General features: G+C 37.0%; 1 protein-coding gene across 22 annotated transcripts in view; it reads right to left on the bottom strand.

Annotated features, from left to right (window-relative positions):
* The window catches only part of CREM (cAMP responsive element modulator), a 71,585-nt gene that overhangs the window by 38,672 nt on the left and 12,655 nt on the right, over nucleotides 1-20,258 (bottom strand). For 17 of the 22 annotated variants that reach the window (XM_053225520.1, XM_027073822.2, XM_027073823.2 and 14 more), the window contains exon 3: nucleotides 12,831-12,954. The exons of 1 other annotated variant lie outside the window; for it this stretch is intronic. In XM_053225520.1, the coding sequence (XP_053081495.1) occupies nucleotides 12,831-12,954 (124 nt within the window). Of the gene's footprint in view, nucleotides 1-610; nucleotides 1,402-12,830; nucleotides 12,955-20,258 lie in introns of those variants that run through there. 4 more of the 22 variants (XM_053225526.1, XM_053225523.1, XM_015078901.3 and 1 more) reach the window with 4 other exon arrangements.

The raw sequence follows: 20,258 nt of genomic DNA, 5'->3' as shown, positions 1-20,258 counted from the left end.
AGGGACATAAACTTTAGTTCATCTGAACTAAGATATGCATACTGCAGGTAGAAATAGAGAAATATTTCTTATAAATGTCAACTACTCATTCCAAGGCTAAATACACACAAAAAATCTCACAGAAACAAGTCATACTTATTAACTCATTCTTTTATTCTCTTGACAAATACTTATTGGGAGCCTGCCATGTGGACCAGTCTAGACAGTGGAGATAGTGAAAAGTTTCTGCTCTCCCAGATCAGGACAGAAAACAGATGAAGAGACAAATGTATCATTTTGGATGGTATTAAATTCTTCAAAGAAAAATGAAGCAGAGTAAGAGATCAGAGAGTGACAGGCAGGGGTAGTGTGGATGGAGGCTAATCAAAATATACCTGTTGTGGAAAGCTTCTCAGAGGAGGGAACAGTTGCTTTTATAAAAAGCTTAAATGAAGAGAGGGAGAAGGTCATAGGAAGATCTATGAGTATATTCATCACGTTCCAACAGTCATGTAGACAGCTCCTCAAAAAACAAAAAAATAAAATGGGTATATTTTATATTTCATATTTATATCTCTTTTTATGAGGCTCAAAAAGTGTGTAGAATGAACTCATAGTAGACATAATTTACCTTTTCTTCCAGATCCCCTGAATAATCCTCTTCTATTGGATGCCTGAAACATAGATTATGCTGATGCCACCACATCCACCACCAACCCCACTAGACAGTAGTTGATCTGAAGTTAAACTGATGCAACCGACAGCCTTACTTGGCTTTGCAATAATAATTTAAAAATCCTTATAACGACACTTGTAACTGGGAAAACCTCACAATGTTGTAACACAGCACTTGATTAGCACCTAGTGGACTACCTCCAATCCGTAGCCAGGTTCCCTTATGATGGGGTTTATGATGTCACAGTGCAGCTGCAAATGTCACAGAGCTATTGGGCCTGCATTCAAGACAGTTAATAAAGGGTGGGAAAAAATGTGAATTCACATCATAGCAGATCTCACTGTCACTTCTGCTCCTGAGAGATCAAATCTACACATTACCTATTTTAAGGACTACAATTAAAATCTACTAATACTCTAAGCAAGAAGATGGGAAACTATCTTGATTTCTGTGTATTAAAACAAGATTCTTAAAAGAGTCTGTTTCTTCTATGAGAAAAAAAGTGTTTACAGAATATTTCACATATTTTAAGGTTGGAATCAGGGAGATAATATTATAAAAGTGAACACCTGAATAAGATGCAAAATATTTCATTTTATTTTTTTTAAAGTTATTCTTGGGGCACTTGGGTGGCTCAGCTGGTTGAGAGCCCAACTTCGGCTCAGGTCATGATCTCACAACTCATGAGTTCAATTCCCGTGACGGGCTCTGTGCTGACAGCTCAGAGCCTGGAGCCTGCTTCAGATTCTGTCTCCCTCTCTCTCTCTCTCTGCCCCTCCCCCACTCACTCTGTGTGTGTGTGTGTGTGTGTGTGTATCTCAAAAATAAATAAAAACATTAAAAAAATGAAAAGTTGTTCTTAATTGTACTCAATGAAGAAAACACAAAATGGAAAATATAGACTTTGTCTCATTTTTAGTGTCCTTGTTTCCTACAGAGTTTCTTTTCTTTTCTATTTTTAAGTGTGGCTAACAGACTGCAAAATTCAACACAGTTAAATTTTACTTAATTTTACCTTGAGAATTTCAAATATTTACTGATAACACACTTAGCACATAAGACTCAGATTTTTATATCTACTATGTTAAAATTCTAAAGAGAACTCCATGGGAATGCTGTTGTCTCACATGCTTTTATTGTGTGGGGGGCATAAACAGATACTATATGAAATCTATAATCTGAATACTATAAGAAGGGGGAAGTGGGTCACAGTTTCTGGTACTGTAAATATAAATGGCCGAATATTAAGTCTCTTTTAAAAAATTCTCCTCTTGGGGCTCCTGGATGGCCTAGTCAGTTAAGCATCTGACTCTTTGGTTTTGGCTCAGGTCATAATCTCATGGGTTTGTGGGATCAAGCCCAACATTGGGCTCTGCACTGACAGCACAGAGCCAGCTTGGGATTCTCTCTCTCCCTCTCTCTGCATCTCGCTCGTGCTCTTCTCAAAACAAATAAAAAATGAAATAAAATAAAAATAAAAACTAAAATTTTTTTTAAATTCTCCTCTTGAAAGCAAATATTGGAATCAAGTCATTCTCAATTATACAGAGTCTATTTTGATTATACATACATCAAATAAGCAGGGAAGATCATTTGAGCACAAATTAAAATTAGGGGTTCTTCAGCCTTTGAAAAACAATGTTCTAGCTGATTTGTTTTTCCTACCTGATCCTTATAGTATCTTGAACTTCCTATTTGTAACAGTTGGAACATCATTTTTTTATGCTAACCAATATGAGATGTGCTTCATTAATCATACTATATTTTAAAAGCACTATGAAAATGAGTATTATCTTAAAGAAGTCATAATTCTTTTAACTTGAGAACTTTTAAAAATCAATTTTATATTTGGTTTCAGTAAGACTGAAACTAAAACTGATTATAATTACATATTTGCCAGATGCAAATAAGTACACCTAATGAAGCTGCAGTGAAATCCTGAGCCCAAAATGGCATTTACCGAGCAGATATAAGAATCATAAATATTGAAACTACTCTTAACAATACAGATCATTTCTAATAACGAATAAGAAATGTATATGCCAAAAGCCAGAAACCACAGAACGAATGTTGAAAACCACTTATTAGCCAAACTTCAGGTTAATCTTTATTTCTGAGCAACTCTTTGTAACTCTTTGTAAGAATGTCTATAAAGCAAATTGCAATTCACTTGAATTATTTTATTTTGTTTCTTCAAGCAATAACTTGGTGTAAGTTCCTAAAGAGTACTGAACTGGCAAAAAAAAAAACAAAAACAAAAGCAAATACAAAACCCCGTAAAAAAAAGTAGTAACAGGGGCACCTAGCTGGCTCGGTTGGAAGAATGTGTGATTCCTGCTGTAAGTTCGAGGTTCACATTAGATGTAGAGATTACTTCAAAAATAAACTTCTTTAAAAAATGGTAATAATAAACAAAATGTGGTGTAAATATATATATATATATATACACACACACACACACACACACACACATACACACCCACCCCCCCCCCCACACACACACATACACAAAGGAATATTATTCAGCCTTTAAACGGAAAAAAATCCTATCACATACTATGACACGGATGAACCTGGAGGACATAATGCTATGTGAAATAAGCCATTCACAAAAAGACAAATACTGATCCATCCACTTACATGAAGTATCTAAAAGTAGTTAAATTCATAAAAACAGAAAGTAGAGTGGTGGTTACCAGGGGTGAAAGCAGGGGTAAAAGAAAGTTTGCATTTAATGGGTACAGACCTTTGGATTTACAAGATGAAAATACTCTGGAGATCTGTTTCACAACAATGTGAATATTCTTAACACCACTAAACTGTACATTTAAACTTGTTAAGACTGCAGATTCATGTATTTTTTTACCAAACACAAAAAATAAAATAACTATGGCCCCATATTTGGTGGATATAGTAACTAACTAGCTTCTTGGCAGGAAAGCATTCAATAAATTGATTGTACCAAAGGCAATGGGACTGATTTCTTCATCATCTTATAAAATATAATTCTAAAACTCTGGGTGCTCTTGGCCCAGAGTTATGGTTCAACACTTAAAATGGGTACTGGCGCTAGATATAACATGGAAATAATTAGTAATACATCAAAATGGATAAAATTTAAATTTTCTATGCTCTTCACACACCCCAGATGAAAAGCTGAGTTGGAATCTAAATATGTAACTATCCTGGGGTGTCTGGGTGGCTCAGTCATTTAAGAGTCTGATTCTTGGTTTCGGCTCAGGTCATGGTCTCACGGTTCCTGAGATCAAGTGCCGCATTGGGCTCTGTGCTGAAAGCGTGGAACCTGCATGGGATTCTCTCTGCCTCTCCGTCTCTGCCCCTCCCCTGATCACATGCTCTCTCCCTCTCTCTCTCTCTCTCAAAATGAATAAACTTAAAAAAAATGGAACTATCTTAATCTGCCACTGAACAATGAAGGAATAACAGTATACAGTCTATATGTAATAGATACTGCATAGTACTGCATGTGTGTGTGTGTATATAGACACACATATAGTTCTATACAGCAACTATATATAACATGTATTTATTATATTCCATTATTATGGAATTTCCAAGGTACTGTCTGGTTCAACACAGAGTACCCTATATATTACAAGTAGACTGCTTAATGAAATCTAAAACCAGATTGCCTGGGTTCTAATTTTGGCTCTGCCTCTAACTAGCTGTGTGAACTATGAAAAGTTATTCAGTCTCTCTATAACTTATTTTCCACAAGTGCTAAGAATGAAAGAAGTACCTTTCTACAGAGTTGTTATGAGGACAGAGCCCAAGTGCCTGGCATATACTGAGCATGCAGTAAATACTCACTTTTGTTATTTTTATTATTGTTGCATTTCATTTAAATAATTTAGTCACGAATTTAGAGGTTAATTAATTTACACGTATTAATCCTCTGATTTGCAAAGGTTAAAATACTTTTTAAGTCCTCCTCAAAATTCAGGTGGGAAGTTAACAAAATTCAAAATCCAAATCAGTGACAGAATATGACTAGACCAAATTGCATCCTTAAATTTTTTCAGTTTCAGTCCAAAGGTCAGAGTACATACACAGGCAAGTCAAAGAATTTTGCTCCTAAAAAAAGCATTATAATGAAACTTGGTCTTAACATGAACTCTAAAGTCTAGTAATAAATCATAATTTAGGTTTTTAGAGCCAAAATGGCATAAAGAAATTCTTGCAATGTTTTTAAATCCCTAAAAGAAATCCAAAATATAAAAATTTAGGAGCATAGGGCGCCTGGGTGGCTCAGTTGGTCAAGCATCTGACTTCAGCTTAGGTCATGATCTCATGGTTTGTGGGTTCAAGCCCCGCGTCAGGCTCTGTGGTGACAGCTCAGAGCCTGGACTCTGCCTTGGATTCTGTGTCTCCCTCTCTCTCTGCTCCTCCCCCACTCATGCTCTATCTCTCTCTCTCTCTCAAAAATAAACATTAAAAAAAATTTTTTTTTAATTTAGGAGCATGAAACATACCAATTAAAGAAAGTTCATGGCATCATAGCAGAATGTTGCTTATAAAACAACTATAAATTATCTTTCCTTTTCTATACCCTCTGGAGGCCTATTTGAGCATAGTCAGTAGATTTATATTACTTTTGAATGAATTTCTAATACAATGTATTTTTAAACCAGTATAAGCCACTTCGTCTTAAAGCCTAATGGCAACCACTGGCCTAACTGCTACCACCCTAACCATCTGAGGCAGGTTGGTGTAATGATAAAAGCAAACAGGTGCCAAGCACTGTACTTGCACTTCACACACCGCATCTCCTTTACCTTAATCTATGAAATTAGTATTCTTATGTTTTTAAGAAATGAAGATCAAAGAATTCAGTCTTAAGTATGAACTTAAAACTATATATAAACATTAAGAAAATAATTTTGTGTCTTTAGTGTTACAAAATAGTACAAAAATACTTCACTACTTTTAAGTAAACAGCTACATTTAATTCAAACTGTGCATATATGTATTCATGAGAGTTCTTTTTCCTTACACCAAGTGCAAAGTAGTAAACAAGTCTTTAAAAAAAGTAAAACTAGAAAGTTCTAAGGACCTGGGAGACCAACTTACACCAGCAATACCTATCAGTGTATTAACATATCTGATTATCAAATATATACCCATTATCTTTTTTTTTTTTAAAAGGTATTATCTGCCAAAGTAGAGGTCTACTGCTGTATAGAACATACCTATTTAAAGGTAAGGTTTTTTTCCTGAACTATTTCTGTTTGCTTCATCTTCATTTGATATTGTGTCTACTTAATACATTCACTACTATAAGCAGGCTTTTCTCTCCAATGCCATTTTGGAGAACCATGAGAGATTTAGCTGTCAGGCTTATAAAACTCACATTTCTGAAGAGCACTATTAAGCTGCCATCACAATTAATCAATGAAGTGAAAATTTCCAAAAGCCTCTGTGTTTTGTAGTTCTTTTAACAAATCTAATTCCTTTAACAGTTTGGAGTTTACAAAGGTCGTAGCAACGTTAAAAATTAAAATCAGACAAACTAAATAACCTCTGAATCTTATTCAAAGAAACCACAAAAATTAACATTCCCTTTTTTCAAATTTCAGTGTCTACTTTTTGTTGTTTTTTTTATTATTGTCATAAAGTTAGAATAAAATTTACCATTTAACCATCTTAAGTTTATAATTCAGCAGTAAGTTATATTGACACTGTCGTGAAACATTCATTCAGAACATTTTCATCTGGCAAATCTGAAAATCTGCACCTCTTAAACGTCAACTTACCTATAAACGATTCCCTGAGCCTACTCTTTTACTAGAAAACAATCACAGAGAAAAGGGTAAAAAGAATAACTATGTTTACACTCGGTTCTTTTTCCATTACTGCTAGTGACAAACCACATGTTTTACTAAAGCTGAGAACTTGGAACATGAAACAAAAGGTATCCAAACCTCATAGAAAATCATTACAAATGAGGGAAAATCTTTAACAATCTCTCCAGCACTAAAACTAATTTGTATGTATTTCTTTCTGATTATAATAAGTATAAAAACTAAATCTTTTTCTGCAATTTGCCTCTGATTGCTTTAAACCTGCTTAAAGCACCTTTAAGCATCAAATTTTATTCAAAGTTTTATCACTAAGATGCAAATGTAGAGTGCATCCTACAACTAAAAACTAACGTGTAAAGAAATGTACTTAGCTATTATATACAAAATTACAAAATATGAGTACAGATATAGAAATATAACGTTCTTGTTCAAACTGAACAAGTTCACAAATTACTCTCACTTATGTCCCTCAAACCTTGAATTACCTTCATGAATGAGTTATATTTCAAAACTGTATTTTCTTGAATTAGTTGACTAAAGAATATCATACAATGCAGATTTCACATTTACTGAAAAAAATTCAGTTTTACTTTTTCCTCCAACTTTTGTTCATTTTTGAGATCATTCTAAGTGAATAAAACATTACATAAACAATTAAATTAAGGCAATGAAAAAGAGCCAGAAGAAGGAATACATAAAAATAAGGAGCAATAGAAAAATTAATACTGAAATGAAAATTTTTACCTCAAAATCTTGAGAGGAATATTTTTCTCCTTCAGGAAGAATCCCTCAAGTAACGGAATTAGTAAGTTGAAGTCGGAAAACCAAGATTCAACTAAACACTAAGCTTAAACTAGATTTAGTTAGCTAACAGTAAATATACTAAATAAACTAAACACAATGCAGCCGATCATTAGCATACAAATAGGAAGCTGCTGACCCATTATCAAGAGCAAATGTCGCTTTTATTTTGTCTCATTTTGTGATAGCCAAACACACCCTTCCTGGTCCTACTTAGGACCAAGAAGGTGGATTTTTGGCACAGCTAGCCAAAGCAATGAGAAATGTCATCATAATTGTCCACCAGATTGAAACAGAAAACATAAAACTCATACATTAAAATGTGTCTTTTGTTAAATCATTCCTGCTTCAACCCCTCGCTGCATGCCAGGCCTGCTTTCTTCTTTTTTTTTTTTTTTTTTATATTTAAAAAAAAATTTTTTTTTCAACGTTTATTTATTTTTTGGACAGAGAGAGACAGAGCATGAATGGGGGAGGGGCAGAGAGAGAGGGAGACACAGAATCTGAAACAGGCTCCAGGCTCTGAGCCATCAGCCCAGAGCCCGACACGGGGCTCGAACTCACGGACCGCGAGATCGTGACCTGGCTGAAGTCGGACGCTTAACCGACTGCGCCACCCAGGCGCCCCTCCTCTTCTTTTTTTTAAAAAAAAATTTTTTTTTAATGTTTATCTTTTGAGAGAGAGACAGAGGACGAGCAGGGGATGGGCCGAGAGAGAGGGAAACACAGAATTTGAAGCAGGCTCCAGGCTCTGACCTGTCAGTGCTCACGAACTGCAAGATCATGACCTGAGCCAAAGTGGACGCTTAACTGCTAACTGACTGAGCCACCCAGATGCCCCTGGGCCTGCTTTATTCTGAGGTGCTTCTTTAAATACTGTTTGCATTTAGAACAGACAGGAAAAGAAAGGAGATCAGCAGAGCATATAATCCTTGAACAGTCCCTAGTGGTTTTCTCTGCTGCCTATAGTCTCCTTGTTTCCAAAAATACACAGGTCCAAAGGAAAGATTAAATTTTATATTGGAACAAATTCTCTTGAGGCAATATAATGACCCTGATTATTTCCAGAGCTTCGAGCTCCATGACTCTTGTGATTCTGCTCCTTTCATCTTTGCTGAAAGCTTGAGAACTGGTCATTTATAAAGAAGAGGTATTTCAGAGAAGAGGTGCCAAACTCAGGCCCACAGACTTCATCAGCCGCTCTAAGGAATGAGGCTCCAGAAAGCTAGTTTTAAAGCACATCCTTTCCAGTGGCTCCATGTGGATTATTACCTCACCTACCCACATCTTCATGGTGGCATTAACAATCCCCAAGAGGCTTACAACAAGTAAAGTTCAGGGTGTCCTCAATCTTGCTTTCAGAGTAGAGTACACATTTGTGAGATAAATGGGAAATGTGAATAAGAAGTACATACTATGTCAAGGAATTATGCTTGATTTTATTAGGTATGACTGTGACATTTGTTACAGTAAAAAAAGTCCATAATCTTTTATAAGTTGTATACTCAGAAGTAGGAGTAAAATGACATGATGTCTGAAATTTGCAGAGTTGCTTAAAATACTTCAACAAAAAAAGAAGATAGATGAGACTATAAAATCTTAGTAACTGTTTATATACACATACATATAAATTTATAGTAGCATTGTTCTAGTCTTGTATATGTTTGAAATCTTACATTATAAAAGAAAGTTTAACTTCCCATTATCCATTTAAAGATTATATTATTTCCAAAGGATGTGTGACTATTTTAAAACTAATTGTATATACAGTAATATATACATATGTATATACTTATGCACACACACACGCGTGCACACACACACACATACATATATATGTATATATATATACACATATATATATGTGTATATACACATGTGTATATACGCATATATAGTAATTTTGCTTTTCATCATTTTGGCTTTTGGACAGGGTTTTTTCCTGGTTTGGTTATCTAAAATAAACTCTCCAGGGATGCCTGGGTGGCCCAGCTGGGTTAGGTGTCCGACTCCAGCTCAGGTCATGATCTCACGGTTCGTGAGTTCAAGCCAAGTAGGGGTCTGAGCTGACAGTGCAGAGCCTGTTTCAGATCCTTTCTTCCTCTGCCCCTCCCCTGCACGTGTGTGCTCTCTCTTGCGCTCTCTCTCTCTCTCTAAATAAATAAATAAATATTTTAAAAATAATAATAAAGTAAAATAAAATAAACTCTCCAATTTATTACCAAGAGTTTTTCCAAGGGAAGAGGGGAATGGAATCTAGTCTTACATGGCAACACATACACTTAATGAAGAAGAAAGCAGCTTCAATTAAAAATAAATCAACATGAAAAATAACACAGGCAAGAAGAAAGCCAACTCACAATTTAACCTCCGGGATTTGCCACCCCAGGGTCTGTTTATGGAAACTCCTGCTTTCCAGCTCTTTGACATTATCACCACTGTGACTTCTATATACTTTTGAAGACACACAGAAGGAAAAGACTCCACTTATATCTGGGAAGTTATAAAACAGAAAAACTGGAAACTTAAAACTCTAGCCTCCCTTTGTACACACAGAGGCCTGAGGGCACAGAGCAAGCTCAAGCTGTCAGATCTTCACGAATGTGATGGTTTTTGGAGTACCCTTGATTTGGTTTTTGGAGTACCCTTGATTAGCAGAAGCTTTGGAGAAGCCAGGGTACTCAAAACTACTACTAACAAATGATAAGATGCAAAGGATCAAACTGATCAAATCTTTGGTCTTTTTGTTCCTATACTAGTTAATGGTAATTTGACCATGTAAAAATGAAATTAAATGTTACAAATTCCTCTCTATACAAAATAGTCCTCTAATCTGAAAAAAAATGAAACAGGTGGCAAGTATACATTGACATCAGGAATTATTCAGAAGAGTAGTCACTTTTAGTATGCATTATAGGTTTAAAAAAGAGTTCAACCTGATTTCCTAATACTTATATAGTATTGCATAATAATGAATACCTCATAAATGAACAGCTTCAGGCATCACAAGAATATAAATTGGTAATCATGTTCAGAAAATTTTGACTACTAAGAACTGTGTCCTAATTCTTCAAAAAATCATGATCCATGCATGGCACAGAGAATAACTCTTAGTTAACCAAAATAATCAATGATTCGACACAAGGGTTATCTTAATCTCTCAACATGCTTAATGTGTGTAAGATAAAAACCATAGTTTATTTTTTGATCCGATCTTTAAGACACATAGAAAATAAAATACTAGAGCAAGTTCATGTACTTGCTATTCAGATTTAATAAATACCAACATTTGATTAGTTGAGACAGTTAAAAAAGCAAGCATTATAAATGTAAGCCAGAGGCTTTTCCTAGGTCTGATTCAGCCTTCTCACACGTGTCTCTCCTTTCCATTTTCCTCAAAACACTCAACTTTCCCATACCCCTGTTCTAACTTTCTCATACCCCTGTTCTCATTCCTTTGTCTCACAGATCCATCTTTCTCTACAATTACACAGAAAAATTTCTTGAAGAATCTATACTACCAATTTCTACCTCCTCTACCTCTTACTCATTTTCTAATCTACTAAAATCTAGTTTCTGTTCGCTGGACTCTTATTTAATTCTAAGACCTCATAAATTCAAGGTTATTTTTCAGACTTCATATTACTTGAACTCTTTACCAACTTCTGAACTGACGCTCACAGAGCTGGGTGTCACCCAGGCTGAAGGTCCTCAGAATTGCAAATTATCAGTTTTAGACAATGGAGAGCTATTGTTTTGACTGTGCAGGCCCACAAGAGGGAGGGGGAGGCTCTGTGAGGGTAAGTGAGCCAGTACCTAAGAGGAGGGCAGTGGAGGCAAAAGGAAGATTTGCTTTCAAATACTGCTTCAGCAAAGAAGGGCAGAATTACAGATCAGGAATCATAGTGATAAAAGCTCTAGAGGATCACAAATTTATGAAAAAATATATGTGTACTGTATTCTATTTACACGGATCATAAGACTAAAAGATATATACCAAAATGTTAACAATGATTAAATTTCTGGATGTCAAGATTATGGACAGTTTTTATTTTCTTCTTTATAATAATACATATTTTGTTAATTCTCTACAATGAACATACATTTTGTTAATAAGAAAAAGGCTGCCCCCCCTTTTAAATAGCAAAAGGTCTGCATGCCTGTGTCAGGGTAATAAAGAGGGGGTGTTGCCAGGGAGATGCAGTTCCACAGAACACTTGTGAGAAAACCCCCAGGGGGTGAGTGGGTGTTAGAAGTTTGAAGGAGGAAGGAAAAGCAGGCTGGGTGCTTGGGGTCCTGTCCTGGGGATGAAGGACCTCACAAGAACCAGTCTGGCCTGAAACAACCCAGGAAGTACCTGGTGTTCCCCCTGGACCTCCAGTCAGCCATCTGGGTCCTTTCTATCCTCCCTTCAAGATCCTATGAAAATCTCACCACTCCACCATATCCCATAATACCATGATTCCACATAAATGGTGTCCTCTCTACCCGTTGGTTGACTTCCAATCCAACCTCCACATAGTCCACACAGTTACTAGTGTTCTAAACATAGTGAACATGGAAATATTTCAAGAATATTTAGAATCCAGGATACTCTACACTCTCAAATGTACATGACCTCTGCATACCTTTACCAACTCAGCATCCTAGCCCTGATGCTGGGCTCCAATTAGCTTCTACACCTGTAGTTCCCTGACACCATGTACTCTCTGGCTTTGTGCCTCTGCACACACTCTTTCCTGGCCTACCATATGCTTCCCTATCCTTGTCCGCATGGCAGACTCCTACATCAAACCCTTTACATCTAGCTCAAAAGTAAGAATCCTCTGCAAAGTACTCCCAGTTAGCAGCTGCTCCCTCTCCTCTGTCAGCCTTACATAAAGTTTTATGGCACTTCTCACACTATTGGAATTATCATTCAAACACCTGTCTTCCCCACTAAACCATGAGATATTTAAGGCCAGAAACTACACCTCCCCATGCATCTAGCAAAATACCTACACACTGTAGGTACTCAATAAATATTTGATGATCTAAATAAACAAATGTGTTTGTTTTTACTACATATTTTTATACACATCTCAGAAATAAATTTTAGGAGCTGAAAACCAGGCACTAACTCATACTGGTAGTCTCTAAATGAGACCAATTCAAAGATCTAGCTAAAAAGAAAGTAAAGATCAAAGCAAATATATACCAGGCAAATGGGAAGATTTCTGCAGTATTTCTACCCGAGAATATAAGACTATACCAACTTGGAATTACCAACCTTCTCAAACAGTAACTTGAGGATTACGTATCGTGGACAGGTTTTTGTTTTTCCTTTTGCATAAGTGGTGGTGGTGGAGGGAGCACAGCAAAGTGTCTGTTACAAGGCAAAAGTAATTAAAATACGTATCTTCTCTTTGAAATCAAATCAGCAAGAATGGCTGATAACCAGGGAACAGAGGAAACTTAAGGTCAACTTCAAGAAAATAGAATCTGCACATACTTCTTATTTCCATATAGTTTAACTTTCATCAGTGCCTGCCTACTGCCTACATTAAATTTACCTGAGCTAAGGTAGGGATTGAATTTTGACCAGTCTGGGTCTGCATATCAGCAGATTCTCTCTCTGCCACAGAATCTGTTACACTTCCATCCTGCTGAGATTCAATTGTTTCCATGGTCATTTGTCTGAAAAGACAATAAAAAGGAAGAAGTATTAAGGCCCTTTCTGAAAGATTTCTCTGCTTTTACCTGGCCTTCTGATATTCATTTCTGTCATCCAACTGTTCTGCCTTACTTTTTAAGAAATAGGTTCAGTGGCAGTCTTAACTCTTCAAACTAACTCTGCTCACCGGACACAAACATTACCAAGGCAGCCCTGCAAAATGTTTTATGGGAATTCATTTATTAAAAAAAAATTTTTAACCTTATAAGAATGTCTCCTTGATAATTATTTTAAGCCCTCTAGTATAAATGAGTGAAAAAAGTAGGTTTTCTATTTTACAGTGAGTATAAATATTCTAGGACTCTCAAGGCCTAATATACCTGCTTGATAATATATACTATCAAAGAATTTCCCCATTGTCTAAATTAAATGCATTATAATATAAAGATGTGTCTAGCTTTGCCAGCACTAAGTTTCTGATAAGCCCCTCAAACTGAATCACACAGGGTTGACCACATGTTCTGCAACTCCCCAGTTCTTTAAAAAAGAGAATCCATTTTTTTCAGGAAAAACTTTTGACATAATTTTGTCTGTGATTTCAATTTAAGTTAATGATTTCTATATTTCTATATTTTATCCTGCTAGAAGAAATTACAAAATACAAACAGAATAAATTAAACAAAATCAAATTTTACAAACTTATAGGAACTATGTTGCCTACTCTTATGCATCTTTTCAACTGTCAATGATACAATGTGTTTTTCTCAGTTTGGTAGTCTAAATACATAGTCCATAAGTATGCAAGCCACTTAGAACTTTGAATTAAAATGTACAGACCTTTCTTCCAGAGGTAGTTACAGATCCTACAGATCTTTCATCTATGTCTTGCACTCAATTATCTTCTTTTGTATTTCAATAGTCACTACCTGAATCCAAGCCTTCCATCCTCAAACCTAGGAGTTACTCCTCACTACTGAAAAGCATTGCAGTACTTACAACTGATCATGACAATTTAGAGCAATTATAAAAGATAAATATCTACAGTCTACTATAAAAAAATGTCTTTCCCTCAACACTCCCCAATTCCCCTTATCTCTCATTATTTTCCAGAATAGTCTAGCTAAGGATAGATTATCACCCTGTATAAACTGACAATTCTTAAGGCTCTGCTTTTGCTTATGTGAACAGTTCTCAAAAAGAATACCTCAGAACATTAGTTCTGCAGGATATGAAAAGGTATTATCATTAAAAGAGGGTAAGGGATGGGGTGCCTGGGTGGTTCAGTCAGTTAAGCGTTCAACTCTTGATCTCGGCTCAGGTCATGATCTCGTGGTCATGAGAATGAGCCCAGCATGCCCTGTGTTGACAGCATGGAGCCAGCTTGGGACTTTCTCTCTGCCCTTCCCCATCTTGCTCTTGTGTGCACTCTCTCTCTCAAAATAAATAAACTTTTTTTTAAAAAAAAGAGAGGGTAATGGAACACTTAATGAAAAAGTTGTAAGTATCCAGGGTTAAAAGGTTTTCTTTGCTGAACTTCTAAGAAGCCTGAATATGCTAGTGTGCTTTCAGAAGGTGAAGGGTGCAATAGGCAGCATTTTCCAAAAGTATCTGCCCACCAAAGACTTTTTCCACCTGGTAGGTCCCAGAAGTGGTGTTTAGAGAAATGCTGTCTTATGCTATTTCTTACACCTTTTAAAGCTCTCTTAAGGCTCCGCCAAGAACTTGAGTCTCAACTCAAACACTATATATGCTAGAAGGCCTTCTCCAATAAACTATTCATTTTAGAAACATTTAGTTAGCTCCATCTACATGACAGGTCCTGAAAATACAAAAGTGGGTAAATCACAGTCCGTGCCCTGAAGGAATTTATTCATTAGTGGGTCCCTGGACAACCCTTATCAGAAGTAACTAATGTACTTGTTTTGGGGTGGGGGGTGAGAAGCAGATTTCCAGGCTCAACCCCAAATCTACTGAATCAAACTTTCTGGGACATCCAATTTTTTTAAATCCAAGAGATTCTGATGTATATTAAAATTTAGGAAAAACTTAGCTTATTGGTCAATTCTATCAGGTAGACCCACAAAAGGGGAACACAAGTAAAGTAACTTTTTTTTAATGTTTATTTTTATTTTATTTTCAAGACAGAGAGAGAGAGAGACAGAGTGAGAGTGGGGGAGGGGCAGAAACAGAGGGAAACAGATTCTGAAGCAGGCCCCAGGCTCCGAGCTGTCAGCACAGAGCCTGATGTGGGGCTCAGCTCAAACACACAAACCACAAGATGATGACCTGAGCCAAAGTCAGACACTTAACCAACTGAGCCACCCAGGAGCCCCAAAGTAACTTCTTAAATTGTGTCAAGGATGTTATGCATAAAATGCTTTGGGAAATATAGGAAATAAGGATTATACCTGCCTGAGGATAGGGCCATATGAGTTGTGTATTAAACAATAAGAAGAATTTAACCAGGTAGAAGAGGAAAGGAGAACTATGAGAGGAAGTAAAGTATGGAGCATAGTTAGAAAACACAATAGCTGATGGTGGTAGAGAATCTGACTGCTAAGGAAGCCTACTTAGATTCAGTGAGGAAGAGGCAACGCAGGACTGTAGAAGTAGGGCTAGAAAAGGTTGAACGGAATCAGAGAAAGAATAGCTTTTAATGATCTAGAGAGAAAAAAAATTTCCACCTCACTCATATGCCTCCTCTACTCTAGGTCCTTTAGTGTATTTTGTCCATCTATATAGTATAATGTTTCAACTATTTGATATCTACATAGAATTCAGTAAACAAGTCAACAATAAGCCAAAGTTTCTTGTTAACAGGCAAAACAAATGGCCCAAGATCCATACACTAAAACTTATAAAACAAAGAGAACTTCTCACGGGTTCATACTTTAAACTCATTGATTTTTATTTCAAAACAATTCTCAATCATCTAGTTTCTAAAAATACTAGATATAAGAAGTGACAGCTGACAATGGCAGGGATGAAGGGGGAATGATACAGAACATAATAAGCAGATCTAGAATTCCAAGTGTGTGGCAATTGGGTCCATACAGCATAAAGTTGCCAAGTTCTTTACATTCAAGAAATTGAAAAATGTAGGAGTTAAAATTCAATAATGGTAAGTATCATAACTATCCTGAGTCATCAACTAAAGGTTAATATACTCAGTCTACTTTAAGGAAAGAGATACACATAATAGAATGCAGGAAGACTCTCATCATAAAAAGCTCTATTGGGGGCACCTGGGTTGCTCAGTCGGTTAATCATCTGTCTCTTGATTTTAGCTCAGGTCATGACTCACGGTTCCTAAGTTTGAGCCCCACATTGGGCTCTGTGCTGACTCCACAGAGCTTGCTTGGGATTCTCTCTCTCCATCTCTCTCTGCCCCTCCCCTGCTCGTGCTCGCTCTCTCTCTCTCTCTCAAAAAATAAACACTTAAGAAAAAAAAAAAAACTTTAATGCTTAAAAGGTCACCTGAAACTAGGACTCATTTTTTGAGATATAATAAAAGACTTCGTAAGTTATTAAGCATTTTAATTGTTTTACACATGAGCGTGTTTTTATATACATTATCTCAATCACCTTACTTGGACCATTTTTCTCCTGGGTATTTCCCACAGTTCAATCCTTTGCCCTTTTCCTTTTTTCAATCTACATACTATGGCTCCTTCAGTCCTGTATGTAGATGACTCCCAAGTCTGTATTTGTGCACACTCCCCTCCTATGATGCACCTCAATCTACAGTTTTCACATACCTGTCCCTTCCCTAATATTCCTTCTTTTAGTCAAGAGTATTCAAGCACCAAAGCTACAGGTTACAAACATGTGTCTACATGTGAGTCAGTACCAGATCAGCTACAAAAACCCACAGAGCTAAATATCAGCCAAATCAGGATGCCATGATGAGCTGAGCCTCCCAGTAAAGAAAGGCAGAAATGGGAGGTCAGCACCCACCCCTGTTCATCTTCCCCGCCACATGTGATGTCATCCATTATAACTTCCTTTCCCAACACTGGACCAAGCTGCTGAGTTGCTGCTCCTCACAACTGCTGCTGTCCATTCTAAAGATGACATATCACACTTGGCCTCCCTGTAAGCCATGACTAAACCATGATGCCCCTTCCTCCATGCCAGAATCATATCCATTAATACCTCACATTCCTATTTCCCCAGTCACCATCAAAGATGTAAGCTCCTCCCATACTCCACTGTCCCTCTCATAAATAGTGCTTCCTTTCCCTCCGTATTTCAGTTGCTTATTCCTACTCCTATTCTTCCAAGCCCTTGCAATGTGCTATCTGGAACTCCCAACACTCCCTTCGGTCCTCTCAAGAGGGACCAGCTTGTCTTCCCACACCTAATCAGGATTAGAATGTTGACCTGGTATCATCTTTGTTCCCCACTATTTCTCAGCTGTTCCTCCTCTGTGTCTTTGTAGAAATCCCTGTTCTGTTGAGGCCCAAGGATATTAGGTGTACCATCTTATATTCATCCATATGATAATCATCTTCTCTACATCCAGGATGTAAAGTGAAGACTTTAGCACTTGACTTAAGAGCTTTCCTCTCCACTATTCTATGTTCAACACTCAAAGGAAGGACCCCTGCCCTCACCCTGATGCTTTAGTGCAAGATTTTCTCTACTCCACTTCAGCCATCTACTTAGCTGGTCTTACAATGGACCTAGACCATGTCCCAAACTATTCCACCTATGAAATGATTCTGACATCCCACCCTAACTACAACATTCTATTCTCCCAGGTGACACCCACCCTTGATTACTCCCATCACACCTGTTGTTCCACCACACTGAGATCTCCAGACCACTTTCTCCCTTTCCATCAGCTGCCCCCTTTCTTCATATCTCATCCTACTCAGCTTAGAATCCATGGTTTCTCATTTCAATTACTGTCTCCCAATACTCTAAATTCTCTTGTCCCTTTTCTTTTTGTTGTATCTGCCTAGTAAATACCAATTTCAGATAAAACCAATTCAATCTCCTCTATGACTCTATGAACAATACTGAATAAAATTATAAAACAATATTATTAAGGCTATTGAATTCATGGTTTTTAACCTCAAATGGGAAGCAATCTTACTGTTTCCCTAGTGAACTTACTTTCCCATTCTGTACAACTCTTTCAAATGTTTCTCCCTCTTCTCAAATCCCTGAGCTCACCGACACTCAATGTAAGACCTTGCTTCCTGTTTCAGATGAGTACTCCCTCAATTTCCTGGGTACCATATCAAAAACCACTTACCTGTATACCCACTATTTTACCTTGCCTCCTGCCTCCCCACTCTTAAACTCTTGTATCTATCCTCTGGATCTCTAGGCACTATAGTATCAACTATCCTCTCCCCTCTCCAATGGTTTCCTCCTATCAAGATTTAAACCTATTCAAATCTCTTCAATCTCAAACACACACACACACACTGAACCAGAAGTTCTTTTCTAACTATTCCCTTGAATGTCTCTTCTTCCTCTCACTGCTAAACTAAAGAATTACCAACACTATGTCCATTTCTTTCTTTCTTTTTTTAAAGTTTATATATTTTTTGAGAAAGACAGAAACAGTGTGAACAGGGGAGGAATAGAAAGAAAGGGAGAGAGAGAATCCCAAGCAGGCTTCACATTGTCAGCACAGAGCCTAATGTGGAGCTTGAACCCACAGAACTGTGAGATCATGACCTGAGCCGAAACCAAGAGTCAGCTGTTTGAGCCACACAAGCGCCCCAACGCTATCCCATTTCTTTACCTCTCACCTATTCCTACACAACCCTAAACTGACTTCTGCTTCACTAAACTTCTCTAGTAAAGGTAACCAATCTCTGTCACTAAATCTAATGTTCATTTTAAGTCCTATCTGGTTTGATCCCTCAACAGTATTCCAAACTGTTGATATCTTCCTTCTTAAACTCTATCTTGATGTCATTATACTGCATTTTCTGCTCTCATCAGATTCTCTGACAATTCCACAAGCTCCTTTGCTAATTAATTCCTCCCCTTACTCAATGTTAACCTTCACACTGCATGTCTTCAGGAATCTGTTTCGCCTTCTCACCTCACTCTCAAATCTCCCTCTGGGTATTGTCATCCATTTTTCTAGATTCAAACACCAAGCTTCAGGGTTATCACTCTCAAATCTAGATCTCTAGCCCAGAGGTCTCTCTTTAATTCCAAAATCATATATTCGAATGCCTAACATCTCCAAATAGGTGCCCTACAGGTACCTCAAACTCACTGGATCCAAAACTAACTTCCTCTTATTCCTCCACAAATATGTTCCTTTTCTGAGTTTCTTACCTCAGAAAATGGGGCCTCACCATCCATCTAATTGCTCAGTTGAAAAGCTGGGTGTCATCTGTGAGACTCTCTTTCATTCCCTACAGTGTTATTACCAAGTGTGATGACTGTACCTACTAACGAACAAGTTAATCCCTTTCTCCACCACCACTCAATCTCCCTACTCCAATCCCTGCTAACAGTTCCCTTTCTCAAGCATACATTTCTGCTTAAAATACTACTCTGCTTAAAAGTCTTTAGTAGCTCCCTATTGACTGTAGGATAAAATTGAAAGTTCTTATGATAATCATAACCACAACTATTAGTTGGTGCCTACCATGTGGTAAAATCATGCTAGTTTTAATCCTTAACAACTTTATAAGACCTGTATAGTTAGTTCTTCTTTTAGAGATAAAAAGCAAATATAAGGAAGTTAAGAATCTGATCTTACCATCAAAGTTTTGGGTGGCATAGCCAGGTTCTAAACTAAGGTCTTTTTCCAAAGTCCATATTCTCAATTACCAAACCAAACCAAACTGCCATTCAATCTCTTTCACAATGTGACTCCATTTCACTTTTATGGCCTGATTTCCAGTCACTCTATTCTTTCCCACATTCTCTATTCCAGCCTCCTCATAAGCCATTTCTTTCAAGTAAACATCCTATTCCCCCAGTTCTAATCTTTGCTATCTGTTCTTCCCTTTTCCTGAAATACCCTTCATCCATTCTTTGTCCAATAGGCAAATTCTTACTAGTTTTTCAAGGCCTGGCTGAAGGACACCATCTTTCAAAAGCCTATTCTAACAGCCGTGGACAGAATTAGTTGTTCTTTTCTGAGTTCCCAAAGGATTTTATGCAGTACTTCCATTATAGCACTTGTCTAGCATAGAATACATTTGTTCACAAAGTACTAACACTAGTGTAAGAAGCTCAAGGACAGGGATTACATTTTATACTTCAATGTATTCCTAGTGCCTACTACAGAATCTACCATAATTGTTAAATAAACTAATCAACTTTTGGGAAGACTATGTAACTG

This window comes from Acinonyx jubatus, chromosome B4, assembly GCF_027475565.1.
Source record: "Acinonyx jubatus isolate Ajub_Pintada_27869175 chromosome B4, VMU_Ajub_asm_v1.0, whole genome shotgun sequence".
Classification (NCBI taxonomy): domain Eukaryota; kingdom Metazoa; phylum Chordata; class Mammalia; order Carnivora; family Felidae; genus Acinonyx; species Acinonyx jubatus.
The sequence above is the reverse complement of the archived record's forward strand: the minus strand, read 5'-3'. Positions and strand labels throughout refer to the sequence as shown.